The sequence below is a fragment of the Moschus berezovskii genome, chromosome 11 (assembly GCF_049115385.1).
Source record: "Moschus berezovskii isolate FMDL1 chromosome 11, NW_MosBer_1.0, whole genome shotgun sequence".
NCBI lineage: Eukaryota > Metazoa > Chordata > Mammalia > Artiodactyla > Moschidae > Moschus > Moschus berezovskii.
Genome location: NC_142470.1, coordinates 98,625,683 through 98,652,610, shown reverse-complemented (window position 1 = coordinate 98,652,610; position 26,928 = coordinate 98,625,683). Strand labels below are relative to the sequence as shown.

At 39.0% G+C, this 26,928-nt stretch overlaps 1 protein-coding gene across 3 annotated transcripts in view; it reads left to right on the top strand.

The window, feature by feature from the left end:
* The first annotated feature begins 1,224 nt into the window (after positions 1-1,224).
* The window catches only part of M1AP (meiosis 1 associated protein), an 89,160-nt gene continuing 63,456 nt past the window's right edge, over positions 1,225-26,928 (top strand). For 2 of the 3 annotated variants that reach the window (XM_055399058.2, XM_088841586.1), the window contains exon 1: positions 1,234-1,473. In XM_055399058.2, the coding sequence (XP_055255033.2) occupies positions 1,234-1,473 (240 nt within the window). Of the gene's footprint in view, positions 1,474-26,928 lie in introns of all 3 variants that reach the window. The other variant, XM_088841587.1, reaches the window with a different exon arrangement.

The window sequence follows — 26,928 nt, the reverse complement described above, 5'->3', positions numbered from 1 at the left end:
AGGTCTTCATAGAACCGTTCAACTTCAGCTTCTTCAGCGTTACTGGTTGGGGCATAGGCTTGGATTACTATAATATTGAATGGTTTGCCTTGGAAATGAACAGAAATCATTCTGTTGTTTTTAAGATTGCATCCAAGTACTGCATTTCAGACTCTTTTGTTGACCATGATGGCTACTCCATTTCTTCTAAGGGATTCCTGCCCACAGTAGTAGATATAATGGTCATCTGAGTTAAATTCACCCATTCCAGTCCATTTTAGTTCACTGATTCCTAGAATGTCTATGTTCACTCTTGTCATCTCCTGTTTGACCACTTCCAATTTGCCTTGATTCATGGACCTAACATTCCAGGTTCCTATGCAATATTGCTCTTTACAGCAATGTACCGCTATTCTATCACCGGTCACATCCACAACTGGGTATTGGTCTTGCTTTGGCTCCATTCCTTCATTCTTTCTGGAGTTATTTCTCCACTGATCTCCAGTAGCATACTGGGCACCTACCGACCTGGGGAATTCCTCATTCAGTATCCTATCATTTTGCCTTTTGATACTGTTCATGGGGTTCTCAAGGCAGAGACATTACTTTGCCAACAAAGATCCGTCTAGTCAAGGCTGTGGTTTTTCCAGTGGTCATGTATGGATGTGAAAGTTGGACTGTGAAGAAGGCTGAGCACCAAAGAACTGATGCTTTTGAACTGTGGTGTTGGAGAAGACTCTTGAGAGTCCCTTGGACTGCAAGGACGTCCAGCCAGTCCATCCTAAGGGAGATCCGTCCTGGGTGTTCACTGGAAGGACTGATGTTGAAGCTGAAACTCCAATACTTTGGCCACCTCATGCGATGAGTTGACTCACTGGAAAAGACCCTGATGCTGGGAGGGATTGGGGGCAGGAAGAGAAGGGGATGACAGAGAATGAGATGGTTGGATGGCATCACCGACTCGATGAACATGACTTTGGGTAAACTCCGGGAGTTGGTGATGGACAGGGAGGCCTGGCGTGCTGTGATTCATGGGGTCGCAAAGAGTCGGACACGACTGAGCGACTGAACTGAACTGAACTGAGAGAAACTTGAGTCATCACCTGGTTTGACTTCTTTCTAGGCTTAGTCCCCTAGATCTGTGTTCATTGTTTCAATCTTCAGTTTTGTGAAAACAGTGATTTCTCTTTTCTTCCTTACAGGTGTAGAGAATATCTCAGTGGCGGCTACAGTTCCACCTCTGGTCTGGCTGCCATGTATCATGGGCACACAGCTAGTAAAAGGCCCTCTAATCCCACGCAGATGTACCAGCAACCTCCAAGGCTTCTCATTGTGCATATTGGTCTACCATCCTGGGCTGACGTCTGCTCCAACCTCTGTGAGGCTCTGCAGAACTTTTTCTCTCTAGCCTGCAACTTGATGGGCCCCAGCCGCATCCCTCTCTTCAGCTTATACATTGTACAAAATCAGCACGAGTGCATCCTCCCTTTTGTGGTGAGTATATCTACACTTGTTTATTTTATCCTGAAAGCAGAGGTGAGGGTTCTGAAACAGAGATCGGTTATTATTACTTACAGCAATAACTGTGCCCATTCCCCAAACCCATAACCCACAGGCAACACAATGAGAGCCTCATGTCATCCTACACACAGGGGACTTGTACTGAAGGAAAAGAACCCCAAAATTATTAATATGAGAGTGTAAATAAGCCATGTCTTGCCCCCCACCTCCACTCCTGAGAGAAACCATGGCATTTACAGTCCTTTGGAATGTAAGCAACTGACCTCTCTCAACCCCCTTTTGAAATGTAAACACAAGGAAATAAATCTCTAAATTTCTTCAGAAGTCTCTGGCTACTCCAGCACCTTTTTAATTTTCAAAACTTGTCCTTTGACCCAGGTTCCAGTTTTTTGCTTAGAAAGCCCCATCTGTGCAGGAACATGAAAATAGTTTTTACATAAGACTCAGGTGAAACTCCCCATAGTTTCAGAAGGCAAAAGATGGGCTAAGGGCAATGCTTTTACCAAGCTCCCTCACACATAGATAACTCTTTTCCTCCTCAAACAAACCCAATTTTTTACTTCCTTCCCTTTACAAAGTTCAGAGTCTCAGGGATGGGAAAGACTTCAGAGGTTCTAGTAAATCCCCTTCCTGAGACAGCCTTGCTGTTGGGATAGTCAGAAAAGACCCAGTGGAAAGCCAGGACTTTGATTTCTACCTAGTGTGAATAAGACCTCCTCCCACATAGTGTCCATGAAGCCATATGGTAGCCTGGACTCCCCTCAACCCATTCAACTTTAACAGGGTAACTATCTCTCCCCCTGCCTATTGAGGTGGTATTGGAGGCAGCAGAGTGGAGGCCATGTGGGGAGTGGCAATGAGGCATCTTTTTACCTCCAAGGCAGAGTGGGGTCAGTGAAAGCCTAGTGGGAAGCCAGAAGTTACAGGACTTTCTTCCCAGTGAAATGCGTAATGGTAATGAAGCTTCTCTATTCCCAGAGTGTCAGTGAGGGGCATATGAGGAACCTGAACTTCTACCCCCACCCAGAGATAACAAGACACTCTCCCTTCTGGGATATAATTAGAGACCAAATAGAGTCACACCCCAACCTGGCAATAATTATGTGGAAACCACTTCCTTCACTAGTGCAAAAAAGTGACAAAAAAGTCCTGCTAAAACAGAAGATTTAAACAGGATTCATCCTTACAGCATAATACCCAAAATGTCCAGAATACAATAAAAAAAAAAAAAAAAACTCCCATGATTATCAAGAAACAGGAAAATCCAAATTTAAATGAGACAACAAACATTGAGGTAACACAGATGTTAGAATTATCTGAAAAGGATTTCAAAGCAGCCATCATAAAAATGTTCCAACAAGCAGTTATGAACATGTTTAAATGGAAAAATATAAAGTCTCACCAAAGAAATAAAAATATAAAACCAGATAGAAATTTTAGAACTGAAAAATGCAATACTCAATTTTAAAAACAGGCTCAACAGCAAAATGAAGAAGACAAAGGAACTTGAAAACAGAATAGAAATTACCCAATCTGAATAACAGAGAGAAAAGAGACTTAAAAAAAATTTACAAAGCCTCAGGGATCTGTGAGACTATAACAAAAAGCTAACATATCATCACAGTCCAAGAGGAAAGGGAAAGGAGGGTGGGACTAGAAAAATATTTACAGAAATAATCACTGAAAATTTCCCAAATTTGGCAAGAGTTATAAATCTAAAGATTCAAGAGGCTGCAGAAATCCATTCTAAGACACATCATAATTAAAATCTTTAAAACAAAGACAAAGAAAAGTTCTCAACAGCAGGACACTGACACCTTACCTATAAGGGAGAAACAATTCAAGTAATAGATTTTTTTCATTAGAAACCATGAAGGCTAGAGGAAGTGTCACATTTTTCAAATGCTGAAAGAAAAGAACTGCTAACATAGAACTATATCCAGTAAAAATATCCTTAAGGAATGACTCAGAAATCAAGATATTCTCAGATGAAGGAAAGCTAAGAGAGTTTGTCACCAACAGACCTACCTTATCAGAATGATTAAAGGGAGTTCTTGAAACAAAAAGGAAATTATAAAGGCTCTTGGAATATCCAGGAGAAAGACAAAATAGAAAGAATTAAAATACAGATAAATATAATAGATTTTCTATAGAGTCTTCTAAATTATATTTGACAATTGAAAGAAAAATTATAACATTGTCTGATATGGTCGTTAGTGTATATAGAGGAACTACTTAGGATAATTACATTATAAACGGGAGGATAAAAGGACTTAAGAAAATTAAGGTTTTTACACTTCATTAAAATGATAAAATATTGACAACAGTATACTGTGATAAAGATGTATGTATAATGTAACACTTGAAACTACCACTTAGAAAAATCTGTGTAAAGAGATATACTCAGAAACACTATAGACAGATAAATCAAAATGGAATTTTAAGAAAATAGCCAAGTAACACAAAGGTAAAAGAAAACAGAGAAATGAAAAACTGAGGGAACAAACAGAAAGCAAAAAAAAAACAAAAACACCTGACAGGTTGACATACCAATAATTATATTAAATGTAAACAGTTTTAATTTACCAACTGAAAGGGAGAATTCCCTGGCAGTCCAGTGGTTAAGACTCTTTGCTTCCACTGCTCGGAGGTCAAGTTTGATCCCTGCTCAGGGAACTAGGATCCCCCAAGCCACTCAGCGTGGCAATAAATAAAGAGATTGGTGGAAATGGAGGGATGATCCAACTATATTCTATCTACAAGAAACTAACTTCAAGCACAAGAAAAGTAGGTTAAAAGGATGGGGAAAGATATCCCACAGTAACAATCAGAACAGTACACCTAATAAAATATGGCTTCCTAGGTGGCATTGTGGTAAGGAATCCACCTGCCAATGCAGGAGATGCTAGAGATGCGGATTTGATTGCTAGGTTGGGAAGATCCCTTGGAGTAGAAAGTGGCAGTCCCTTTCCAGTATTCATGCCTGGAAAATTCCATGGATAGAGGAGCCTGGTGGGCTACAGTATAGATCACCCTGGTGGGCTACAGTCCACGGGGCTGAACAAGTCAGACATGACTGAGCAATTGAGCGCGCACACACACACACACAAACACACACACGCAGTGATGAAAGAGTCACAGAACTAGAATAAATAATCCTAAAATGTATAGGGAATCCAAAGGCCTAGGATTGTCAAAGCATCCTGAGGAAAAAGAACAAAACTGGAGGCATAACCACCCCCCTATCCAAGACTTCAGACAATATTACAAAACTACAGGAATCAAAACAGCATGGGGGCTTCCTGGCGGCCCAGTGGTTAAGACTCCACACTCCCACTGCAGGGGGCATGGGAAGATCCCACATGCCACTTGGTGAAGACAATAAAAAAGCATGGTACTGGCACAAAAACAGAAACATATGGATTAATGGAACAGAATAGAGAGCTCAGAAATAAGCCTACACACCTGCTGGCAATTAATCTTTAACAAAGGAAGCAAGAATATACAATGGAGCAAAGACTGTGTATTCAGCAAGTGGTTTTGGAAAAGCTGGACAGCCACATGTAAACTGATGAAGTTAAAACACTCCCTCACACCATATATAAAAATAAACTCAAAACAGCTTACCGACTTAAATATGAAGCATGGCAGCATAAAACTCCTAGAAGAGAACATAGGCAAAACATTCTCTGAAGTAAATTGCAGCCATGTTTTCTTAGGTCAGTCTCCCAAAGCAAAAGACATAAGGGCAAAATCAAACAAATGAGACCTAATCAAACTTGGAAACTATAAACAAAATCAAAGGACAACCTACAAAATGGGAGAAACTGTAAAGTATGTGACTGACAAGGGCTTAATGTCCAAAATATACAAACAGCTCAATATCAAACAGTTCTATATAAAAAAATAAAATGAAGAATGGGCAAAAGAGCTAAATAGACATTTCTCCAAAGAAGGCATATAGATGATGAATAAGAACAGGAAAAGATGCTCAGTAATGCTAATTATTAGAGAAATACAAATACTAATGACTGTGGTGAAGTATCACCTCACACCAATCAGAATGGCCATCATCAAAAATTCTACAAGTAATAAATGCCTGAGAGGTTGTAGAGAAAAAGGAACCCTCCTACACTTTGGTGGGAATGTAAATTGGTGCAGCCACTATAGAGAACAGTATGGAGGTTCTTTAAAAAACTAAAAATAGTTACCATATGATTCAGCAATCCCATTACTGTTTAGCTAGGGAACTATGTTCAATATCTTGTAATCACCTATATATCTGATTCACTTTGCTATACACCTGAATCTAACACAACACTGTATATCAACTATAATTTTTTTTAAAAAATTTCCAAAAGAAAAAAATGAGTCAATCCAACAAGAAGACAGCAATCTTTTTTTTTTTTAATACTTACCTTTTTTTGGCTTCATTGCTGCTCATGGACTTTCTCTAGTTGGAGCAATTAGGGACTACTCTCAAGTTGCAGCACACAGGCTTCTCATTGTGGTGGCTTCTCTTGTTGTGGAGCACAGACTCGAGGCTCACAGGCTCTAGAATGTGGGCTCAATACGGGCTTAGTTACCCTATGGCAGGCAGAATCTTCCCGGACCAGGGATCAAACCTATGTCCCCAGCATTGGCAGGCAAATTCTTAAACACTGGACTGCCAGGAAAGTCCAAGAAGACAGCAATCTTAAACCTGTACCCACTAAACAACAGAGCTGCAAATGTCTATTAACTGGTGAATGACTAAACAAACTGTAAAATTCTCACTCCATAAAACCGGAGTTTCGTACAAGTACACTGAAGACAGAGTGAAAGTGATAGTGTTGTTTACAGCCATATGACCCATGTGACAAGTGTGTTCTTCTACTGTGCCATTTTCCTTGTGCATGTCTGTCCCATGACCACATTTGGCTGTAACATCTATCTTCTGTCAGGCAAGAGAGGTAGAGAAAAGTTGAGAGTGGTCTGGAAGGGCAAATAGAAAATATCCAACATAGGAAGCTTCTGGGAGATGAGCTTATGTCCCAAACAAAGGTAAAAGGATTTTTATTTCCTTCTTCTACTGACTATGTTCTGTGCCTCTGGTACTTAGTACATTTGTCTCTAGGTGAATCCCTTGATCCCTTAATCACTCTATTAGGAAACACAGACAGTTCTAGACTAAAAACCACCTTCTAGTAATTCAGTAAAAATTGGAAGTCAAAATTTCCTTCCAGAAGATCAGCAAGTTCAACCGTGGTCAAAAGCTCAAGAAAATCACTGAAGCAATGCCATTACCATATGTATCCCTGTGTACATGCTCATGCTCAGTCGTGTCTAACTCCTTTGTGACCCCATGAACTGTAGCCCACTAGGCTCTTCTGTCCATGGGATTTCCTAGGCAAGAATACTAGAATGGGTTGCCATTTACTCCTCCAGGAATCATTTCCAACCAGGAATTGAACCCATGTCTCCTGCAATTCCTGCATTGGCAGGAGGATTCTTTACAACTAGGCCACCTGGGAAGCTCACCTTATGTATAGAGGAGTCCAATCTTTGTTTAAATCCATTTTCTCTGACCTATCTAAGCATCTGACATTTTCTATCTGCAGAGTTAGCTGAAAATATAAATGGAGAAAGAGAGCAGGTAGGGAGTCTTGCCTATGTTGAACACTTCAATTTATCTCCTCATATTTGATTTATAAGTTCAGTTCAGTTCAGTTGCTCAATCATGTCCAACTCTTTGCGACCCCGTGAATTGCAGCACACCAGGCCTCCCTGTCCATCACCAACTCCCAGAGTTGACAGAAACTCATATGCATCAAGTCAGTGATGCCATCCAGTCATCTCATCCTCTGTCGTCCCCTTCTCCTCCTGCCCCCAATTCCTCCCAGCATCAGGGTCTTTTCCAATGAGTCAACTCTTCACATGAGGTGACGAAAGTATTGGAGTTTCAGCTTCAGCAGCAGTCCTTCCAGTGAACACCCAGGACGGATCTCCCTTAGGATGGACTAGTTGGACCTCCTTGCAGTCCAAGGGACTCTCAAGAGTCTTCTCCAGCACCACAGTTCAAAAGCATCAATTCTTCGGCGCTCAGCCTTCTTCACAGTCCAACTCTCACATCCATACATGACCACTGGAAAAACCATAGCCTTGACTAGACGGACCTTTGTTGGCAAAGTAATGTCTCTGCTTTTAATATGCTGTCTAGGTTGGTCATAACTTTCCTTCCAAGGAGTAAGTGTCTTTTAATTTCATGGCTGCAATCAGCATCTGCAGTGATTTTGGAGCCCAAAAAAACAAAGTCTGACACTGTTTCCATTGTTTCTCCATCTGTTTCCCATGAAGTGATGGGACCAGATGCCATGATCTTAGTTTTCTGAATGTTTAGTCTTAAGCCAACTTTTTCATTCTCATCTTTCACTTTCATCAAGAGGCTTTTGAGTTCCTCTTCACTTTCTGCCATAAGAGTGGTGTCATCTGCATATCTGAGGTTATTGATATTTCTCCTGGCAATCTTGATTCCAGCTTGTGTTTCATCCAGCCCAGAATTTCTCTGTGTATAAGTTAAATAAGCAGGGTGACAATATACAGCCTTGACATACTCCCTTTTCCTATTTAGAACCAGTCTGTTGTTCCATGTCCAGTTCTAACTGTTGCTTCCTGACCTGCATACAGGTTTCTCAAGAGGCAGGTCAGGTGGTCTGGTATTCACATCTCTTTCAGAATGTTCCACAGTTTATTGTGATCCACACAGTCAAAGGCTTTGGCATAGTCAATGAAGCAGAAATAGATGTTTTTCTGGAACTCTCTTGCTTTTTCGATGATCCAGAGGATGTTGGCAATTTGATCTCTGGTTCCTCTACCTCTTCTAAAACCAGCTTGAACATCTGGAAGTTCACGGTTCACGTATTGCTGAGGCCTGGCTTGGAGAATTTTGAGCATTACTTTACTAGCGTGTGAGATGAGTGCATTTCTGAACTTTTCATGAGGAATCTTGACAAAGGATTCATAATGAAAATATTAGAATTCCTTTTATATCCATTGTGCTCTTAATATAAATAAATTCTAAAATGATTAATCTCTAAAAGAGTTTCAAAAGAATTCCATTACTGTGAAGATTTTATCAATTCTTTTACCTTTTTTTTGAGAGCAAAGAAGTTATTTAAATCATATAAGATCGGAGATCCAATCAGTCCAATCTAAAGGAGATCAGTCCTGGGTGTTCATTGGAAGGACTGATGCTAAAGCTGAAACTCCAATACTTTGGCCACCTCATGCAAAGAGTTGATTCACTGGAAAAGACTCTGATGCTGGGAAGGATTGGGGGCAGGAGGAGAAGGGGACGACAGAGAATGAGATGGCTGGATGGCATCACCAACTCGAAGGACATGAGTTTGAGTGAATTCTGGGAGTTGGTGATGGACAGGGAGGCCTGGCGTGCTGTGATTCATGGGGTCGCAAAGAGTCGGACACCACTGAGGGACTGAACTGAACTGAAGATCTACAATGGTATTTGAAGATCAGTAAGGAAATGGCAACCCACTCCAGTGTTCTTGCCTGGAGAATCCCAGGGATGGGGGAGGCTGGTGGGCTGCCATCTATGGAGTCGCACAGCGTCCGACACAACTTGAAGCGACTTAGCAGCAGCAGCGGCAGCACTATAATTTGGCTATTACATTTATTTTCTTATCCTTACTAGCTGATCTTCAATCGAATCATTTAGTGGCAAATAATGGGAATATATTATATAAAGTAATATAAACTCCAATACAGATAATATGCTGCTGCTGTTTAGTTGCTAGGTTGTAGCCAACTCTTTGCAACCCCAAGGACTGTATTTTGGGAGGCTCTTCTGTCCATGGGATTTCCCAGGCAAGAATACTGGAGTGGGTTACCATTTCCTTCTCCAGAGGATCTTTCTGACCCAGGGATCAAACCTGCATCTCCTACATTTGAGACAGATTCTTCAGAACTGAGCCACCTTGGAAGCCCAAAGATAATATAATAAACTATAATTGAGGAGGGTGGGGAGAGTAAGAAAAGGAAATGTACAAATTTCATTATTGTATAGTGGAGATTTTCATTGCTCATTAATGGATATTACTAAAGAAATAACTTACAGGAATTGTATAAACATGGAATTATAAAGACAACCACTAGAACAAATACAAACTTTTCTAATTATGACAAGAAAAACATAATAGAGCAAACAAATTTACACACTATAGTGATTTTTCAAAATTTATGAAAACAGTGTATACCTTAAAATAATGTTACTAAAAATAACTATATCTGTCACATTAATATGTATGTCCTCAACTTACCTATTAAAACATTTAAAAAACATAGATTTGATTGCAAAACAAAATTCTGTATTCAAGAGACTGTAACAAAGTGATTCAGAAAAGTTGAAAATAAAAGGAAGGGCAAACGTATATTAAGCAAATGTACCCCTACAAAAATAAAACATGATTTTAACATCAGACATCACTGAATCTGGAGCAAAAAGCACTAAACAAGACTGCGTATGGCACTATAATATCGACACAAAGCAGGGAAGGGTAGAGAATTATCAAGAGACGCGTAAGAAATATATTCAATACGGAGGGCTTGCTGGAGGGGGAGTCTATTAAAAATATAACAGTTTTGAATACCAATTACCAAATAATATAGTATCAACATTTTTAAAAGAAATATATGGTATAAAAAAATCTGCACTTTCCTGAAGTGCTCATGGAATATTCACAAAAGTTGACAGTATGTTAAGCCACAAATAAACCCAAAAACTTAGATGAATTCTAAAAACTACAAATAGATCAGTCAACATTCTCTGAACACAGTGCAGTAAAACTGGAAATAAGTAGCAGACAGAAAGAACAAAAAGTCTCTACCACCTGGAAATTTTTATGCTGCTTAATAGCTTTTGAGTCAAAGAGGAAATTCAGGCAAAAATTGTAGTGTATCTAGAAAATAATAATAATGAAACACTACATATCAGAACATATGTGATAAAAAAAGGAATGCTAGGAGAAAAATTCATCTTTAAACTGTATGTTTTATTATTTTAAATTTTATTAGTAAACAAGAAAAACTGAAATGAAGCAAGCAACTCAATAAAAAAAGAAAAAACAAGCTTAAGGAAAGCTGAAAGAAAAAAAAATAAAGATAAAAGCAAAGAGTAATGAATATGAAAATAGAAAATGGTAGAACAAATGAATAAATCTAAATTTGTTCTTTGGGGGAAAAATAGGAAATATAGATCGACCATTATTAGTTAACTTAGTTTTAGGAAAAGAGCAGTGGGAAAGGCATGTATACACAAAATAAGGTAAAAAGAAAGTAACCATAGATACACTTGTGTGAAATACATAATTCTCCATGAAAATATAATTACCAAAAGTGAATTCAGAAGAGATAGAAACTCACCATTTTCCATAAAAGGAATGGGAAAGTTATCAAAGAACTACCCTCCCCCAAAATAAAGTACTGGAACCAAATAGTTTTACAGGGGAATAATACCGAACTTTGAAAGATCAGATCTTTACATTTTTTTAACTATTTTATACTGCAGAAAGAAAAAATACCCTTCCAGATTCTTTTTATGAAAATAACATAATATTGATCTTAAAATGCAATGAATATTGCAAAGAAAGAAAAACTACAAATCTGTCTCACCCAAAATCCCAACTAAAGTATTAGCGGTAGAATCCAACTTGTATTTAAAAAATCATCTACAGGAATGCAGAGATGGTGCAATATTGAAATCTAATAATATAGTTTACTATGTTAATATAAGAAAAATATGATAGTGGTTTTTTCCATAGGTACTAAAAAAAGGTATTTAATAAAATGCAATATCCAACCAATTAAAAAAACACTTAAAAAACTAGGAATGGGTGGCTATTCCCATAGTGTCTGTCTATGACAACTCAAAAACCAGATCTTACTTAATGAAAGACATTGAATATATTTCTGTGTAAGTCAAATAAATTTACTATCATCACTGTTATCTAACAGTATTTGAGAGATTTTCACTGATATAATCACACACATAAAACAAAGTTAGAATATAGAAATAAGGAAGTGAGGGGCTTAGCTGGCAGTCCAGTGGTTAAGACTCCATGCTTCCACTGCAGGAGGTGAAAGTTTGATCCCTGGTTGAGGAACTAAAACCCCACATTCCACACGGAGTGGCTAAAAAACAAAAAGAAAGGAAGGGAAAGAGAGGGGAGGGAGGCTCAAGAGGGAGTTGATATGTGTATAATTATGGCTGATTTGCATTGTTGTACAGCAGAAACACAACATTGTAAAACAGTTTTCCCTCAATTAAAAATCAATTTAAAAAAGAAGGGAAAGATAAAATGGTTATTATTTGCAAATTAATGATAATATATCTATAAAACCCAAAAGAATCAACTAGAAAATTATTTCAAACAACAAAAGAATTCATGACAATGGGCAGGGATAAATATTAATACAGATAATAGTACCCTTTCCCCTTCATGGATCACAGCCTTGTCTTGGATAAGGGGCTTGTGTAACTCAAAGAAACTATAAGCCATGCTGTATAGGGCCACCCCAGATGGACAGGTCATAATGGAGAGTTATGATCCACTGGAGGAGGGAATGGCAAACCAAAATCCAGTATTCTTTTTTTTTTTTTTCCATTTTTAAAGTCTTTATTGAATTTGTTACAATATTGCTTCTGTTTTATTTTTTTTATATAATCTTTTTTTTTTCCAATTTTATTTATTTTTTTCAAGTTGAACAGACTAAATTTCTTTAAACAAACTTACTTATACTCCAGAGTCCTTTAAAAACTTAATAGCATTTATACATTGAAGGTATTTGATTTTCTTGTAACTAGCACTTCAAATGCAACAAGCATTTGAAGCAACAAGCATTTGACCCAACAAGTAATACTTTCTACAGTTCATAACTTTTATAAATAAAATAAATTAAATGTACAGTGAATAAGTTCTCTGAAATATTTCAATATTTCTGCAGGTTTAGTAACATCGTAAAATACATTTCAACTAAAATTCACAAATCTAAAAACCTGTTAGGCATTTTTAGGCGTTTTAAGATGGAAATGAAGACCAATGTTACATCGTAATATGCCAATTACAAATAGTACTTCAAATAGCAAATACTACAGTTTGTCCCAAACTTTAAAAACTATTCATGAACTCAACACTGAACTGTTGATGGCTATGAGAATTGTTTCCTAGCCTTTTTGAAAATTTCAACCCATTTACGTTTAAGGTAATTATTGATAAGTACGATCCCGTAGCCATTTTCTTTATTGCTTTGGGTTCAAGTTTATACACTCTTTCTGTGTATCCTGTCTATAGAAGATCCTTTAGCATTTGTTGGAGAGCTGGTTTGGTGATGCTGAATTCCCTCAGCTTTTGCTTGTCTGTAAAGCTTTTGATTTCTCCTTCATATTTGAATGAGATCCTTGCTGGGTATAGTAATCTGGGCTGTAGGGTATTTTCTTTCATCACTTTAACTATGTCTTGCCACTCCCTTCTGGCCTGAAGAGTTTCTGTTGAAAGATCAGCTGTTATCCTTATGGGAATCCCCTTATGTGTTATTTGCTGCTTTTCCCTTGCTGCTTTTAATATTTGTTCTTTGTGTTTGATCTTTGTTAATTTGATTAATATGTGTCTTGGAGTATTTCGCCTTGGGTTTATCCTGTTGGGGACTCTCTGGGTTTCTTGAACTTGGGTGATTATTTCTTTCCCCATTTTAGGGAAGTTTTCAACTATTATCTCCTCAAGTATTCTCTCATGGTCTTTCTTTTTGTCTTCTTCTTCTGGGACTCCTATGATTCGAATGTTGGAGCGTTTAACATTGTCCCAGAGGACTCTAATATTGTCCTCATTTCTTTTAATTTGTTTTTATTTTTTCCTCTCTGTTTCATTTATTTCTACAATTCTATCTTCTAGTTCGCTTATCCTGTCTTCTGCCTCTGTTATTCTACTGTTTGTTCCCTCCAGAGTGTTTCTGATGTCATCTATTGCATTATTCATTGTATATTGACTCTTTTTTATTTCTTCTAAGTCCTTATTAAATCTTTCTTCCATCTTCTCAATCCTTTTCTCCAGGTTATTTATCTGTAACTCCATTTTGCTTTCAAGATTTTGAATCATTTTCACCATCAAAATTTGAAATTCTTTATCAGGTAAATTCCCTATATCTTCTTCTTTTGTTTGTGTTGGTGGGCAATTATCTTGTTCCTTTACTTGTTGGGTATTTCTCTGCCTCTTCATCTTGCTCATATTGCTTTGCTTGGGGTGGCCTTTCCCTCTCCTTGCAGTTTGTGGAGTTCTCTTTATTACGTAGTTTCTTCGCTGTGTGTGGGGTTGGACGGGTGACTTGTCCGGGTTCCCTGGTTAGGGAAGCATGTGTCGGTGTTCTGGTGGGTGGAGCTGGATTTCTTCTCTCTCCTTTAGAAGACAATGGGCTGCTTTTCTGGGAGCCTGATGTCCTCTGCCAGTATTCAGAAGTTGTTTTGTGGACTTTACTCCGCGTTCAAATGATCTTTTGATGAATTTGTGGGGGAGAAAGTGGTCTTTCCATCTTATCCCTCCGCCATCTTGTTCCTTCCTCCCCAGAACACTGGATTCTTATATTCCACTTGGCCGTGGAGTATCTCTTCCCAGCTGCTCAAGCAAGACGCAGCCGCTGTACCTTACCTTGGAGGAGGGGTATCTCCTCAAGGCCGCGCCTCCTGCTTTGAATGTAGATCAGCTCCTCTCGGCCCTCCAGTGCCCAAGCAGCCACCGCCTCCTGGACGTGGTACAGCTCCTCTCCGCCACCGCCCTAACCCTGGGCGCGGGGCAGCTCCTCTCAGCCACGATTCTGCACGTGGTCGGTTGCTCCGGAGCCCGGCGTCTCCCGCGTCTGCGCCTGCGCCGCCGAGCCGGGCGACTCCCGCGTCTGCGCCTGCGCCGCAGGAGCCGGGCGTCTCCCGCGTCTGCGCCGCCGGAGCCGGGCGTCTCCCGCGTCTGCGCCTGCCAAAATCCAGTATTCTTAAATGAACAGTGCAAAGAAGTAGAAGGAAACAATCAATTTGCTGTCATATTGAGTGCAGCACTTTCACAGCATCGTCTTTTAGGATTTGAAATAGCTCAACTGGAATTCCATCACCTCCACTAGCTTTGTTCGTAGTGATGCTTCCTAAGGCCCACTTGACTTCACATTCCAGGTTGTCTGGCTCTAGGTGAGTGATCACACCATCTTGATTATCTGCATCTTGATTATAACAGGATTAGTCAGAAAGTTTTCAAGGAGGAACTGTCCTCAAGCAGGATACATTGTTGTTATATAATCCTTCAGTTCAGTTCAGTTCAGTCGCTCAGTCGTGTCCGACTCTTTGTGACCCCGTGAATCACAGCACGCCAGGCCTCCCTGTCCATCACCAACTCCCGGAGTTCACTCAAACTCATGTCCATCGAGTCGGTGATGCCATCCAGCCATCTCATTCTCTGTCGTCCCCTTCTCCTCCTGCCCCCAATCCTTCCCAGCATCAGAGTCTTTTCCAGTGAGTCAACTCGTCACATGAGGTGGCCAAAGTATTGGAGTTTCAGCTTTAGCATCAGTCCTTCCAATGAACACCCAAGATTGATCTTTAGAATGGACTGGTTGGATCTCCTTGCAGTCCAGGGGACTCTCAAGAGTCTTCTCCAGTTCAAAAGCATCAATTCTTCGACGATCAGCTTTCTTCACAGTCCAACTCTCACATCCATACATGACCACTGGAAGAGAGTTTAAACTGAGTTGTTTGTTGTGTAATCATCAGTTCCAGGCTTAAAGAAGGGGAAAAAAAAGTTTTATGTGACTAAGACTAAGGAATGTAGAGGAAAAAAAGTGTCTTTTCCTCCTCCTTGAGAATTCCAGACCCCTTTCTCTTCCTTGAGATCCCCAGACCCCTTTCTCCTCCTTGGGGACCCTGGACTTCTTATCAACCTGCCTAGGAATTGACTCTCTCAATGTCAAGGTGATCAAGCCAGTCAATCCTGAAGAAAATCAACTGTGAATATTAATTAGAAGGACTGATGTTGAAACTGAAGCTCCAACACCTTGGCCACCTGATGCAAAGAACTTACTCATTGGAAAAGACCCTGATGCTGTGAAAGATTGAGGGCAGAAGGAGAAGTGGGTAGCAGAGGATGAGATGGTTAGATAGCATCACCAACTCAATGGACATGAGTTTGAGCAAACTCTGGGAGATTGTGAAGGACAGGGAAGCCTGGCATGCTGTAGTCCATGCTATCACAAAGAGACATGACTGAGCAACTGAACAACAACAAAAGTACCCTTTGTATTCTGGTTGTTATTCCAGAAGAACCAACTAGAAGTTAAAATGGCAGAAAAGTTCTCATTATAGTAACCAAAGTGATCAAATAAATGCTTATGAATGAAAATAATAATAAACGTGCAAAATTTATATGAATTGAAATGCTATTGAGAAACACAAAAGAAGACTTGAACAAATGAAAAGTCATTAGTTCTTGGGAGCATTCAGACCAGAAAGATGTCAGTTATCTCTAAATGAATCTATAAATCCAGTGCAATTTCCAGTAAAATTTCTAGCAGAATAGATATTTGATAATAAAGTTAAAATTAGAAACAAAAAACAAGAATAGCTATAGATTCTTTCTCTCAAATTTTAAACAGGTATTCAAACAGTGTGACACTGGAAATTGAAAAAACAAAGTGATAGAATATAATTTAATTTCTAGAAATAGACCCAAATACATGGCGGGATTTAGTGTATAATAAAGATGCTATTTAACATTACCTGGAAAAAGTGTTCAACAAACTAGGTAGTTGGGGAGAAAAATTAAGTTAGATTCATGCTCACAGTTTAGTTCAGTCACTCAGTCATGTCCGACTCTTTGTGACCCCATGAACCACAGCACTCCGGGCTTCTCTGTCCATCACCAACTCCCAGAGCTTACTCAAACTCATGTCCATCGAGTCGGTGATGCCATCCAGCCATCTCATCCTCTGTCTTCCCCTTCTCCTCCCGCCTTCAGTCTTTCCCAGTACCAGGGTCTTTTCCAACTATTTCTACTTACAACTTCTACCTATATAAATTCCAGATGGATCAAAGATTTAAATGTAAAAATTGAAACTGTGTAAGTACTAGAACAGATTGTATCATTTTGGGTTCAATCAGGAGATAGAAACCACAGTAATTTTAAAAAGAAAATTTATACAGAATATTTTAACATAGCTTAACCTATTCAGCTATGCATGCATGCTTGCAGGCTGAGGGAGAGGTCTTAAAGAAGGACAAAGGTCGCATGAGGTGGCCAAAATATTGGAGTTTCAGTTTTAGCATCAGTCCTTCCAATGAACACCCAGGATTGATCTCCCTTAGAATGGACTGGTTGGATCTCCTGGCAGTACAAGGGACTCTCAAGAGTCTTCTCCAGCACCACAGTTCAAAAGCATCAATTCTTTGGCGATCAGCTTTCTTCACAGTCCAACTCTCACATCCATACATGACCACGGGAAAAACCATAGCCTTGACTAGACGGACCTTGGTTGGCAAAGTAATGTCTCTGCTTTTTAATATGCTATCTAGGTTGGTCATAACTTTCCTTCCAAGGAGTAAGCGTCTTTTAATTTCCTGGCTGCAATCAGCATCCGCAGTGATTTTGGAGCCCCAAAAAATAAAGTCTGACACTGCTTCCACTGTTTGTCCATCTATTTCCCATGAAGTGGTGGGACCAGATGCCATGATCTTAGTTTTCTGAATGTTGAGCTTCAAGCCAACCTTTTCACTCTCCTCTTTCACTTTCCTCAAGAGGCTTTTGAGTTCCTCTTCACTTTCTGCCATAAGGGTGGTGTCATCTGCATATCTGAGGTTATCAATATTTCTCCCAGCAATCTTGATTCCAGCTTGTGCTTCTTCCAGCCCAGCGTTCCTCATGATGTACTCTGCATATAAGTTAAATAAGCAAGGTGACAATATACAGCCTTGACATACTCCTTTTCCTATTTGGAACTAGTCTGTTCCATGTCCAATTCTACCTGTTGCTTCCTGACCTGCATACAGGTTTCTCAAGAGGCAGGTCAGGTGGTCTGGTATTCCCATCTCTTTCAGAATGTTCCACAGTTTATTGTGATCCACACAGTCAAAGGCTTTGGCATAGTCAATGAAGCAGAAATAGATGTTTTTCTGGAACTCTCTTGCTTTCTCCATGATCCAGCGGATGTTGGATATTTGATCTCTCGTTCCTCTGCCTTTTCTAAAACCTGCTTGAACATCTGGAAGTTCACGGTTCACATATTGCTGAAGCCTGGCTTGGTGAATTTTGAGCATGACTTTACTAGCATGTGAGATGAGTGCAATTGTGTGGTAGTTTGAGCATTCTTTGACATTGCCTTTCTTTGGGATCAGGCTAGGGCTAAGAAGTTCCTAATGTCTTAGCTCAAGTTGTGACTGACTGGTTTAAACAACAGACATTTGTTTTCTTGAGGTTTAGAAAGCTGGAAGGCCAAGATCAGGGTGCCAACCTGATCAGGCTCTGGTGAGAGCCCTCTTTCATCTTGCGGACATCAGCCTTCTTGCTATGTGCTCACATGGACTTGCCTTAATGCATGTATTGTACATGAAGAGAGAGCTCTAGTGTCTATTCCTCTTGTTACAAGACACTAATCCCATCATGGAGGCCCCACTCATGATTCATCAAAACCTAATTATGTCCCAGAAGCTTTGCCTCTCATCACATTGGGAATTAGGGCTTCAATACATGAATTTTAAGGGGACACAAATTTTCAGTCCGTAACACCAAGGGCCTGTAAGTTCTGGGCATTTGGGTGGAACACTACAAGGTGGCTTCATTGGCTTCATTGGTTTCAGCAGAAACGTACCTTCCTCCTGTAATGTCCCTCTAGTACACTCTACTCAGAAAACTTAACATCATGATTACTGTGAAGGAGAAAGGCTTAATGGACAATAAATTGACAGCATGCAGAGCTTGGGGGGAAATGTAAGAGTAAGAAAGGCCTTTCTAACCATAACACGGAACCCAAAATTCCAAAAGATCAATAAATTCACCTGAATAAAAACAGAAAATATACACTTGGCCAAAAAAATACTAGGTGTAAAATCTAAAGACCATATGAGGAAAAATATTTGCTTCTATATCACAAAGAGTTAATTTCCGTAACGGCATAAAGGTTTCCTTAAAATCAATAAAAATAACGACTAATAGTCTAATAGGAAATGAGATATGATATGTACAGTTTTCAGAAAAGGAAATACACATGACTTTGAAATATTGAATATGTTCAGTCTCATGAAAGAAATACAAATTGAAACTACTTTGAGATGCTATTATTTTTCACCTATCTGATTGGTAAAGACTTTTTTAAGTTAAATGACAATGTTTTTGAGGATTCAAAGAAACAGGCACCCTTGTATACCATTTATGGGTATATATTTTAACACAGTTGCTATAGTGGGCAATTTGGTGACAGTATCACAATTTACATACCCTTTAACCTAGCAAGTCTGCTTTCAGAAACTTAGCCTACATATATGTTTTCATATCTGCAAAAATGGCTTTAGATTATTCATTTTAGAATTGTTTAGAATAGCAAAAGATTGGAAATAACCTACCGTCAATAAGGAATTGGTTAAATAGAGTTATGGTCCATCTATTAATGAAATCCTATTTAGCCATAAAAATTAAGATATTTTTATCTATTGAATGTAATGATTACCCAAATATACTGTGTAACAAAATCAAGATTCAAAAGAGTATCATAATCTCTTCTGTTTTGGTAAGAAGAAAGATGAAAAGTGAAAGTGATAGTCGCTCAGTTGTGTCCAACTCTTTGCAACCTCATGAACTGTAGCCTGCCAGGCTCCTCTGTCCATCCAATTCTCCAGGCAAGAATATTGAAGTGCATTGCCATTCCCTTCTCCAGGGGATCTTCCTGACCCAGGGATCAAACCCAGGTCTCCTGCATTGCAGACAGATTCTTTAGTGTCTGAGCCACCAGGGAAGCCCATTTATATTTCCTTTTATGAAAAGAAATATCTCTGGAAAGATACCGAATAAGCTAATAATATTGATTTCCTTCAGGAAACTACTGGTTAGCTGAAAAATAAGAGAAAGAAGGTGACTTTTTCTACATGTTCTTTTGTAACCTTTGAATGTTTGTTGAATGAGAGGAGAAAAATTGCAACAAAATTTTGGAAACTGTAATACAAGTGAAAAGTGACAAATGACTTAGCAGTCCCAAGAGAGCTAAATCTTAAGCCAGTAGGGGGAAACCCAAAGAAGAAAGCAGTTTAAACCACCAATTTCTCAAAAGGCTTCAGTTCAGTTCAGTTCAGTCACTCAGTCGTGTCCGACTCTCCGCGACCCCATGAATCACAGCACGCCAGACCTCCCTGTCCATCGAACTAGCAAAATCAAGTACTTTTGAAAGTAAGAATGTAGGTGGAACTAAAAGTAGAAAGATGTCAGCTATCTGTTTTAAAAGCAGTTTGACCTTTAGATCCTCTCTTCTACTCCAAAAACAACAAATTGATTTGTCACGTTTGATTTGATATTGCGACATGCCCCATACCAGTGGACATGTAAAAATTTCACTGAGGTAGAAGTCACCTGAATTTTAGTCAAATTTATTTCTTACATACTGGCTTACAAATGTCTTACCAATAAGTTAGAATAGGTGCTACTTCTTGCTCACTAGGTCCACTCAGCATGTCATTAATGTAATGGGCCAGTGTGATAACTTGTGGAAGGGAATGGTGATCAAAATTCCTATGGACTGAATTATGACATAAGGCTGGAGAATTGATACACCCATGAGGTAGGATAGTGAAGGAGGTGTACTGCTGGTCTTGGCAGCTGAAAGCAGACTGCTCCTGTGGGACCTTATAGACAAGAGTGGAGAAAAGGCACTTATCAGATCAATAGCTGTATACCAGGTACCAAGAGATGTGTTAATTTGCTCAAGCAATGGAACTGCATCTAATACAGCAACTGCTGTTGGACTTACCACCTAAGTAAGTTTATGATAATACACTGTCATTTTCTAAGACTCATCTGTCTTCTGCACAGGCCATATAGGCCAAGTTGAATGGGGATGTGGTAGAAATCACCAACTCTGCATCTTTCAAGTCCTTGATGGTACACTAATTTCTACAATTCCTCCAGGAATTCAGTATTGCACTTATTGTTTTCCTAAGAATAGACAGCTGTAGAGACTTCCACTTGGCCATTCCCACCATAGTTGCTTCACTCCACAGGTCAGAGAACCAATGTGGGGATTCTGCCAGTTGTTAGGCATGTCTATTCCATTTATACTTTCTAAAACTGAAGAAATAGCCATAGGATGCATTTGGGGACTCATCAGACCCAATATAAAATTTCACTGATCACTTGACTGCTGTAAGCCCCTGCTCTGATTAGGGGCAACAATAATGTTCAGGACCTCTGGAAATAGTGTCTGTTCATAGCCAGTATCCAGTAGATATTGAAAGGTCTGATTAGTCCCTTTACTTCAGTGTCAGTCACCCTCATAACTTTTGGGTCCTTTTTAATAATTTTTAAATTCTTTATTCATGGCTTTGAATAATCCCTCTTACTTCTTTAAACATCTTAAAGGAACTTAAATATATTTGATATTTCCAATATCTGAAATGGTATTCTATCTCTCCTCTTTGTTGTTTCTGTGGACTCTCACTCGTAATGTTTATTTTCTAACTGATTTTGTAATTTTGGATTATGAGTTTATCTTAAACTGATCTTAATGTGTGGGAATTCTGTGAGGCCTTAAGTTTACGGTGTATGTACGTCTAGAAAGGATTTGTGTTTGCTTCAGTCAGGTGCCCTGAGGTGCTATCACCCAGGACCACTTTAAGTTATGTTTTAAACTTAGGGTTTCCTAGACCCTGTAGATAAAGACAAATCCTAAACTGACATAAAAGAATGTATATAGTTTCTAGGTTTTAGCAGTGACTTCTTTCTCATTTCTACTCAGAGCTCACATACGTCAGCAAGTTTTATTGTCCTCTCCTTTGACCAGTGACTGGATTCTTTCTTGCCCACCTTTTAACTGAGAAAATAACCTTTTGAATGGGCTTAACTTTTTGAGCCAGGATGGCAGTTCCAACTTTCCTTTCAATTCAGTTCAGTTCAGTCGCTCAGTCGTGTCCGACTCTTTGTGACCCCATGAATCACAGCACACCAGGCCTCCCTGTCCATCACCAACTCCCAGAGTTCACGCAAACTCATGTCCTTCGAGTTGGTGATGCCATCCAGCCATCTCATCCTCTGTCGTCCCCTTCTCCTCCTGCCCCCAATCCCTCCCAGCATCAGAGTCTTTTCCAGTGAGTCAACTCTTTGCATGAGGTAGCCGAAGTATTGGAGTTTCAGCTTTAGCATCAGTCCTTCCAGTGAACACCCAGGACTAATCACCTTTAGAATGGACTGGTTGTATCTCCTTGCAGTCCAAGGGACTCTCAAGAGTCTTCTCCAGCACCACAGTTCAAAAGCATCAATTCTTTGGCGATCAGCTTTCTTCACAGTCCAACTCTCACATCCATACATGACCACAGGAAAAACCATAGCCTTGATTAGACGGACCTTGGTTGGCAAAGTAATGTCTCTGCTTTTTAATATGCTATCTGGGTTGGTCATAACTTTCCTTCCAAGGAGTAAGCGTCTTTTAATTTCATGGCTGCAATCAGCATCCGCAGTGATTTTGGAGCCCCAAAAAATAAAGTCTGACACTGTTTCCACTGTTTTTCTATCTATTTCCCATGAAGTGATGAGACCAGATGCCGTGATCTTAGTTTTCTGAATGTTGAGCTTCAAGCCAACCTTTTCACTCTCCTCTTTCACTTTCCTCAAGAGGCTTTTGAGTTCCTCTTCACTTTCTGCCATAAGGGTGGTGTCATCTGCATATCTGAGGTTATTGATATTTCTCCCGCCAATCTTGATTCCAGCTTGTGCTTCTTCCAGCCCAGCGTTCCTCATGATGCACTCTGCATATAAGTTAAATAAGCAGGGTGACAATATACAGCCTTGATGTACTCCTTTTCCTATTTGGAACCAGTTTGTCGTAGTACCTCATAAACGGGCTTCCCAGGTGGTGCTAGTGGTAAAGAACTCTCCTAACAATGCAGGAGACATAAAAGACGCTAGTTCAATTCCTACATTGGGAAGATGCCCCAGGGGAGAGCATGACAACCCACTCCTGTGTTCTTGCCTGGAGAATCCCATGGATAGAGGAGCCTGGCGGGCTACAGTCCATAAAGTCACAAAGAGTCAGACATGACTGAAGCGACTTAGCATGCATGCACGCACACACATCATAAGCACATAATAATAAATGTTTTTTAAATGGATGAGTGAATGGACCTATGTCATTTACATAGACAGTATATTTTCTTCACTTATTTTTATCAGTTGTAGAACAGGCCCATTACAATACAAACCCCTTCTGTTTAATCAGCAATGTCTTTAAGTGTTTTTAGGGTTTGAGCATCATGATAAAAATATAATAAACAGTTAACACTGAGTACATACTTTGTGCCATGAATTAAGTCATTTAATATTCTTTAAGATAAGTATTTGTATTGTCCTCATTTTATGGTTGAAGAAATTTTGGCTTAAGGATTCATAGTCAAGAAGAAGAAGAGAGAGGTTAGGAACTCAAGTTGCATTTGGATCTAAAACTTGAACCGAGACTAGTGCTTCTTTATTCATAAACTGTCCACTACTCTTCAACAAGCATCCTCTACTCTTATCAGGCATAGTCCTTCTTTCTCTCTGGCACATTTCATTCACTTTCAACCTCCATAGATGCTTATGTTGAACTTTCAGCCTCTCTTCCAGCCCCCCAACAAACACACACATATACACCTAAAATACTGTATTCTTTTTACAAAAACCTTATCCTTTAAATTCTAAGCTCAATCTCACCCCCTTTCCAACAACTCTTTTTCTAAATTTCTAAAGTATCAATAGTCTATAAGTCTCTTCCAACTTTGATACATCTAAAACTAGGATTGTAAGAGTTCCTAGGGCATAGGAATATATAATTTTCAAGAACTGTTATATAGATCTTCCATTTCTACTGTATTCTTTCCTAAAACTTCTATAATTATGCCTATGATGAGGGTGTCAGGCTCCTCCTTCATTCCTACCATCCCTTTAACAATTACTTGCCTTCCACTTCACAAAGAAAACCCAAAATAAAAAGGATGAGGTGAGAGGAACATATCTTTCACACACTATAAATTTTACTGTGATGAATTGCCATGTGGTTTTAAAACTTCCAGGGGCACCAAACACAGGAATAATTCAAAATACTGACATCAATGTAAGAAAGAAAATGACTTAATGATTGGGTTAAAAATCCTTTGCAACCAGGTAATCTCCAATTTTAACAAAATTGAAGGAAGACTAAATTGATAGCAGCTAATAGATCATTAAAAGAATTTTATTAGTATATCCATTTGTTATTTTTGGCATATAACTCAGAATGAATTTGGCAGTTTGTTTGACATCTGTATTTATCAGGATGAAGTTTCTCAGCACTAGAAACCTCCTAGAAAATAGGAATAGGATTAATACTTAATGTTGTGCCATTTAATCAACAATTTATTTCTTCACACATACATTAACTAATTAAAGAACCCAATGTGCTCACCATTGAGATACATTTCTAATTAAATTTTATCCTTAATGCCAATAACTATCAAAATGGATAATATATATGTTGTTTTGATCAATTTATATGGGCAATAATTTTAAAAATAGTTCAATCTAGATAACTCCTTAGAGCCTATGGTCATAGGAAATTTTAAAATCTGATGACATATATTTTTGATGCATAGAAATATGATAAGATAATCAATAAAAGACTGCCAACCAAAAAGTTCTATTACATTATGATAAAACTATAGGAAATTGAAATGGAAATATGAATTCAAGGAGAAAATGAATAATATTAATTTCCATCCGTTAAAAAGTTAAAAATTTGCTTATGTACTTTTAAAATTGAAAAGTGAGAGTATCAAATTCCTATGATATTAATATTTAGATTAATAAACATAATTAGATTATGTTTTAAAGAGTGATGTTATAGTGTTATTTTTAAATATTGATATTTAAATATGCTGGAAGTTATATATCCTTAACTTCTTATACTTAGAATTTTAAAATCTAGATGTCAACATAATATATAATAGAGTATATCATTTTTCATATTCTTTTAGGGAGTACATGAAAAGAAATACTTAAAGGTTACTGGCCTCATTTGTTCTCATCTATTTCTTGAGTAGGTTTCTTATCTTCCTATCTAGATTACAAGTTCTCTTTGTGTAAAAATTTTATCCTATTCCTTCTGTTTTCCCCAGAGATTCATGAAGAGGAGCAAGTAAGCAAAGTAACATGCTCATGAATTTTATGTGTGTTTTGCAAATATTGCTCAATTCTGCTCTTTGATCAGGAAAGTTTCTTCATCCCAAATATAATTCTTCATCCCCACCCTACCCGCACCTGCTAGTGATGCTTGGCATTCCTTCAAATAGTGTCACAAATTTTAATTCCACATTTATTCAAAATGTATATATTCTTAGGAGATGTAACATTGATCTAGAATCATATTAGATTAAACTACTTCCTGAGAACAAGTTTTTGTGAAGGAGAGTGAAGACAGTCAGGAGATTTACATGTTGACTCCTTGACCTGATTGCAGACAAGCATCTTTTCTTTACTAAAGTGACCGTGAGGGGCCTATTAGGTAGGACCTTATTGAAAAAGGTCAGTTTTCATTCCAATCCCAAAGAAAGGCAATGCCAAAGAATGCTCAAACTACCGCACAACTACACTCATCTCACACGCTAGTAAAGTAATGCTCAAAATTCTCTAAGCCAGGCTGCAACAATACATGAACCGTAAACTTCCAAATGTTCAAGCTGGTTTTAGAAAAGGCAGAGGAACGAGAGATCAAATTGCCAACATCCTCTGGTTCATCAAAAAAGCAAGAGAGTTCCAGAAAAACATCTATTTCTGCTTTATTGACTATGCCAAAGCCTTTGACTGTGTGGATCACAACAAATTGTGGAAAAATCTGAAAGAGATGGGAATACCAGACCACCTGACCTGCCTCTTGAGAAATCTGTATGCAGGTCAGGAAGCAATAGTTAGAACTGGACATGGAACAACAGACTGGTTCCAAATAGGAAAAGGAGTACATCAAGGCTGTATATTGTCACCCTGCTTATTTAAGTTATATGCAGAGTACATCATGGAAAACACTGGGCTGGAAGAAGCACAGGCTGGAATCAAGATTGCCAGGAGAAATATCAATAACCTCAGATATACAGATGACACCACCCTTATGGCAGAAAGTGAAGAAGAACTAAAAAGCCTCTTGATGAAAGTGAAAGAGGAGAGTGAAAAAGTTGGCTTAAAGCTCAACATTCAGAAAGCTAAGATCATGGCATCTAGTCCCATCACTTCATGGAAAATAGATGGAAAAACAGTGGAAACAGTGACAGACTTTATTTTGGGGGGCTCCAAAATCACTGCAGATTGTGACCGCAGCCATGAAATTAAAAGATGCTTACTCCTTGGAAGAAAAGTTATGACCAATCTAGCTGCTGCTGCTGCTTCTAAGTCGCCTCAGTTGTGTCCGACTCTGTGCGACCCCATAGACGGTAGCCCACCAGGCTCTGCCGTCCCTGGGATTTTCCAGGCAAGAACACTGGAGTGAGTTGCCATTTCCTTCTCCAATGTATGAAAAGTGAAAGTGAAGTCGCTCAGTCGCAACCGACTCTTCGCGACCACATGGACTGCAGCCTACCAGGCTCCTCCATCCATGGGATTTTCCAGGCAAGGGTACTGGAGTCTGTTGCTATTGCTTTCTCTGAACCAACCTAGACAGCATATTAAAAAGCAGAGACATTACTTTACCAACAAAGGTCCATCTAGTTAAGGCTATGGTTTTTCCAGTAGTCATGTATGGATGTAAGAGTTGGACTATAAAGAAAGCTGAGCACTGAAGAATATATACTTTTGAACTGTGGTGTTGGAGAAGACTCTTGAGAGTCCCTTGGACTGCAAGGAGATCCAACCAGTCCATCCTAAAGGAGATCATATTCATTGGAATATGAATATGGATTCATATTCAATTCAGAGTATTGGAAAACTCCAATATTCTGTCCATCTGATGTGAAGAGCTGACTCATTTGAAAAGACCCTGATGCTGGGAAAGATTGAAGGCAGAAGGAGAAGGGGATGACAGAGGATGCGATGGTTGGATTGCATCACCGACTCAATGGACATGAGTTTGAGTAAACTCTGGGAGTTGGTGATGAACAGGAGGCCTGGCGTGCTGCAGTCCATGAGGTCACAAAGAGTCGGACATGACTGAGCAACTGAA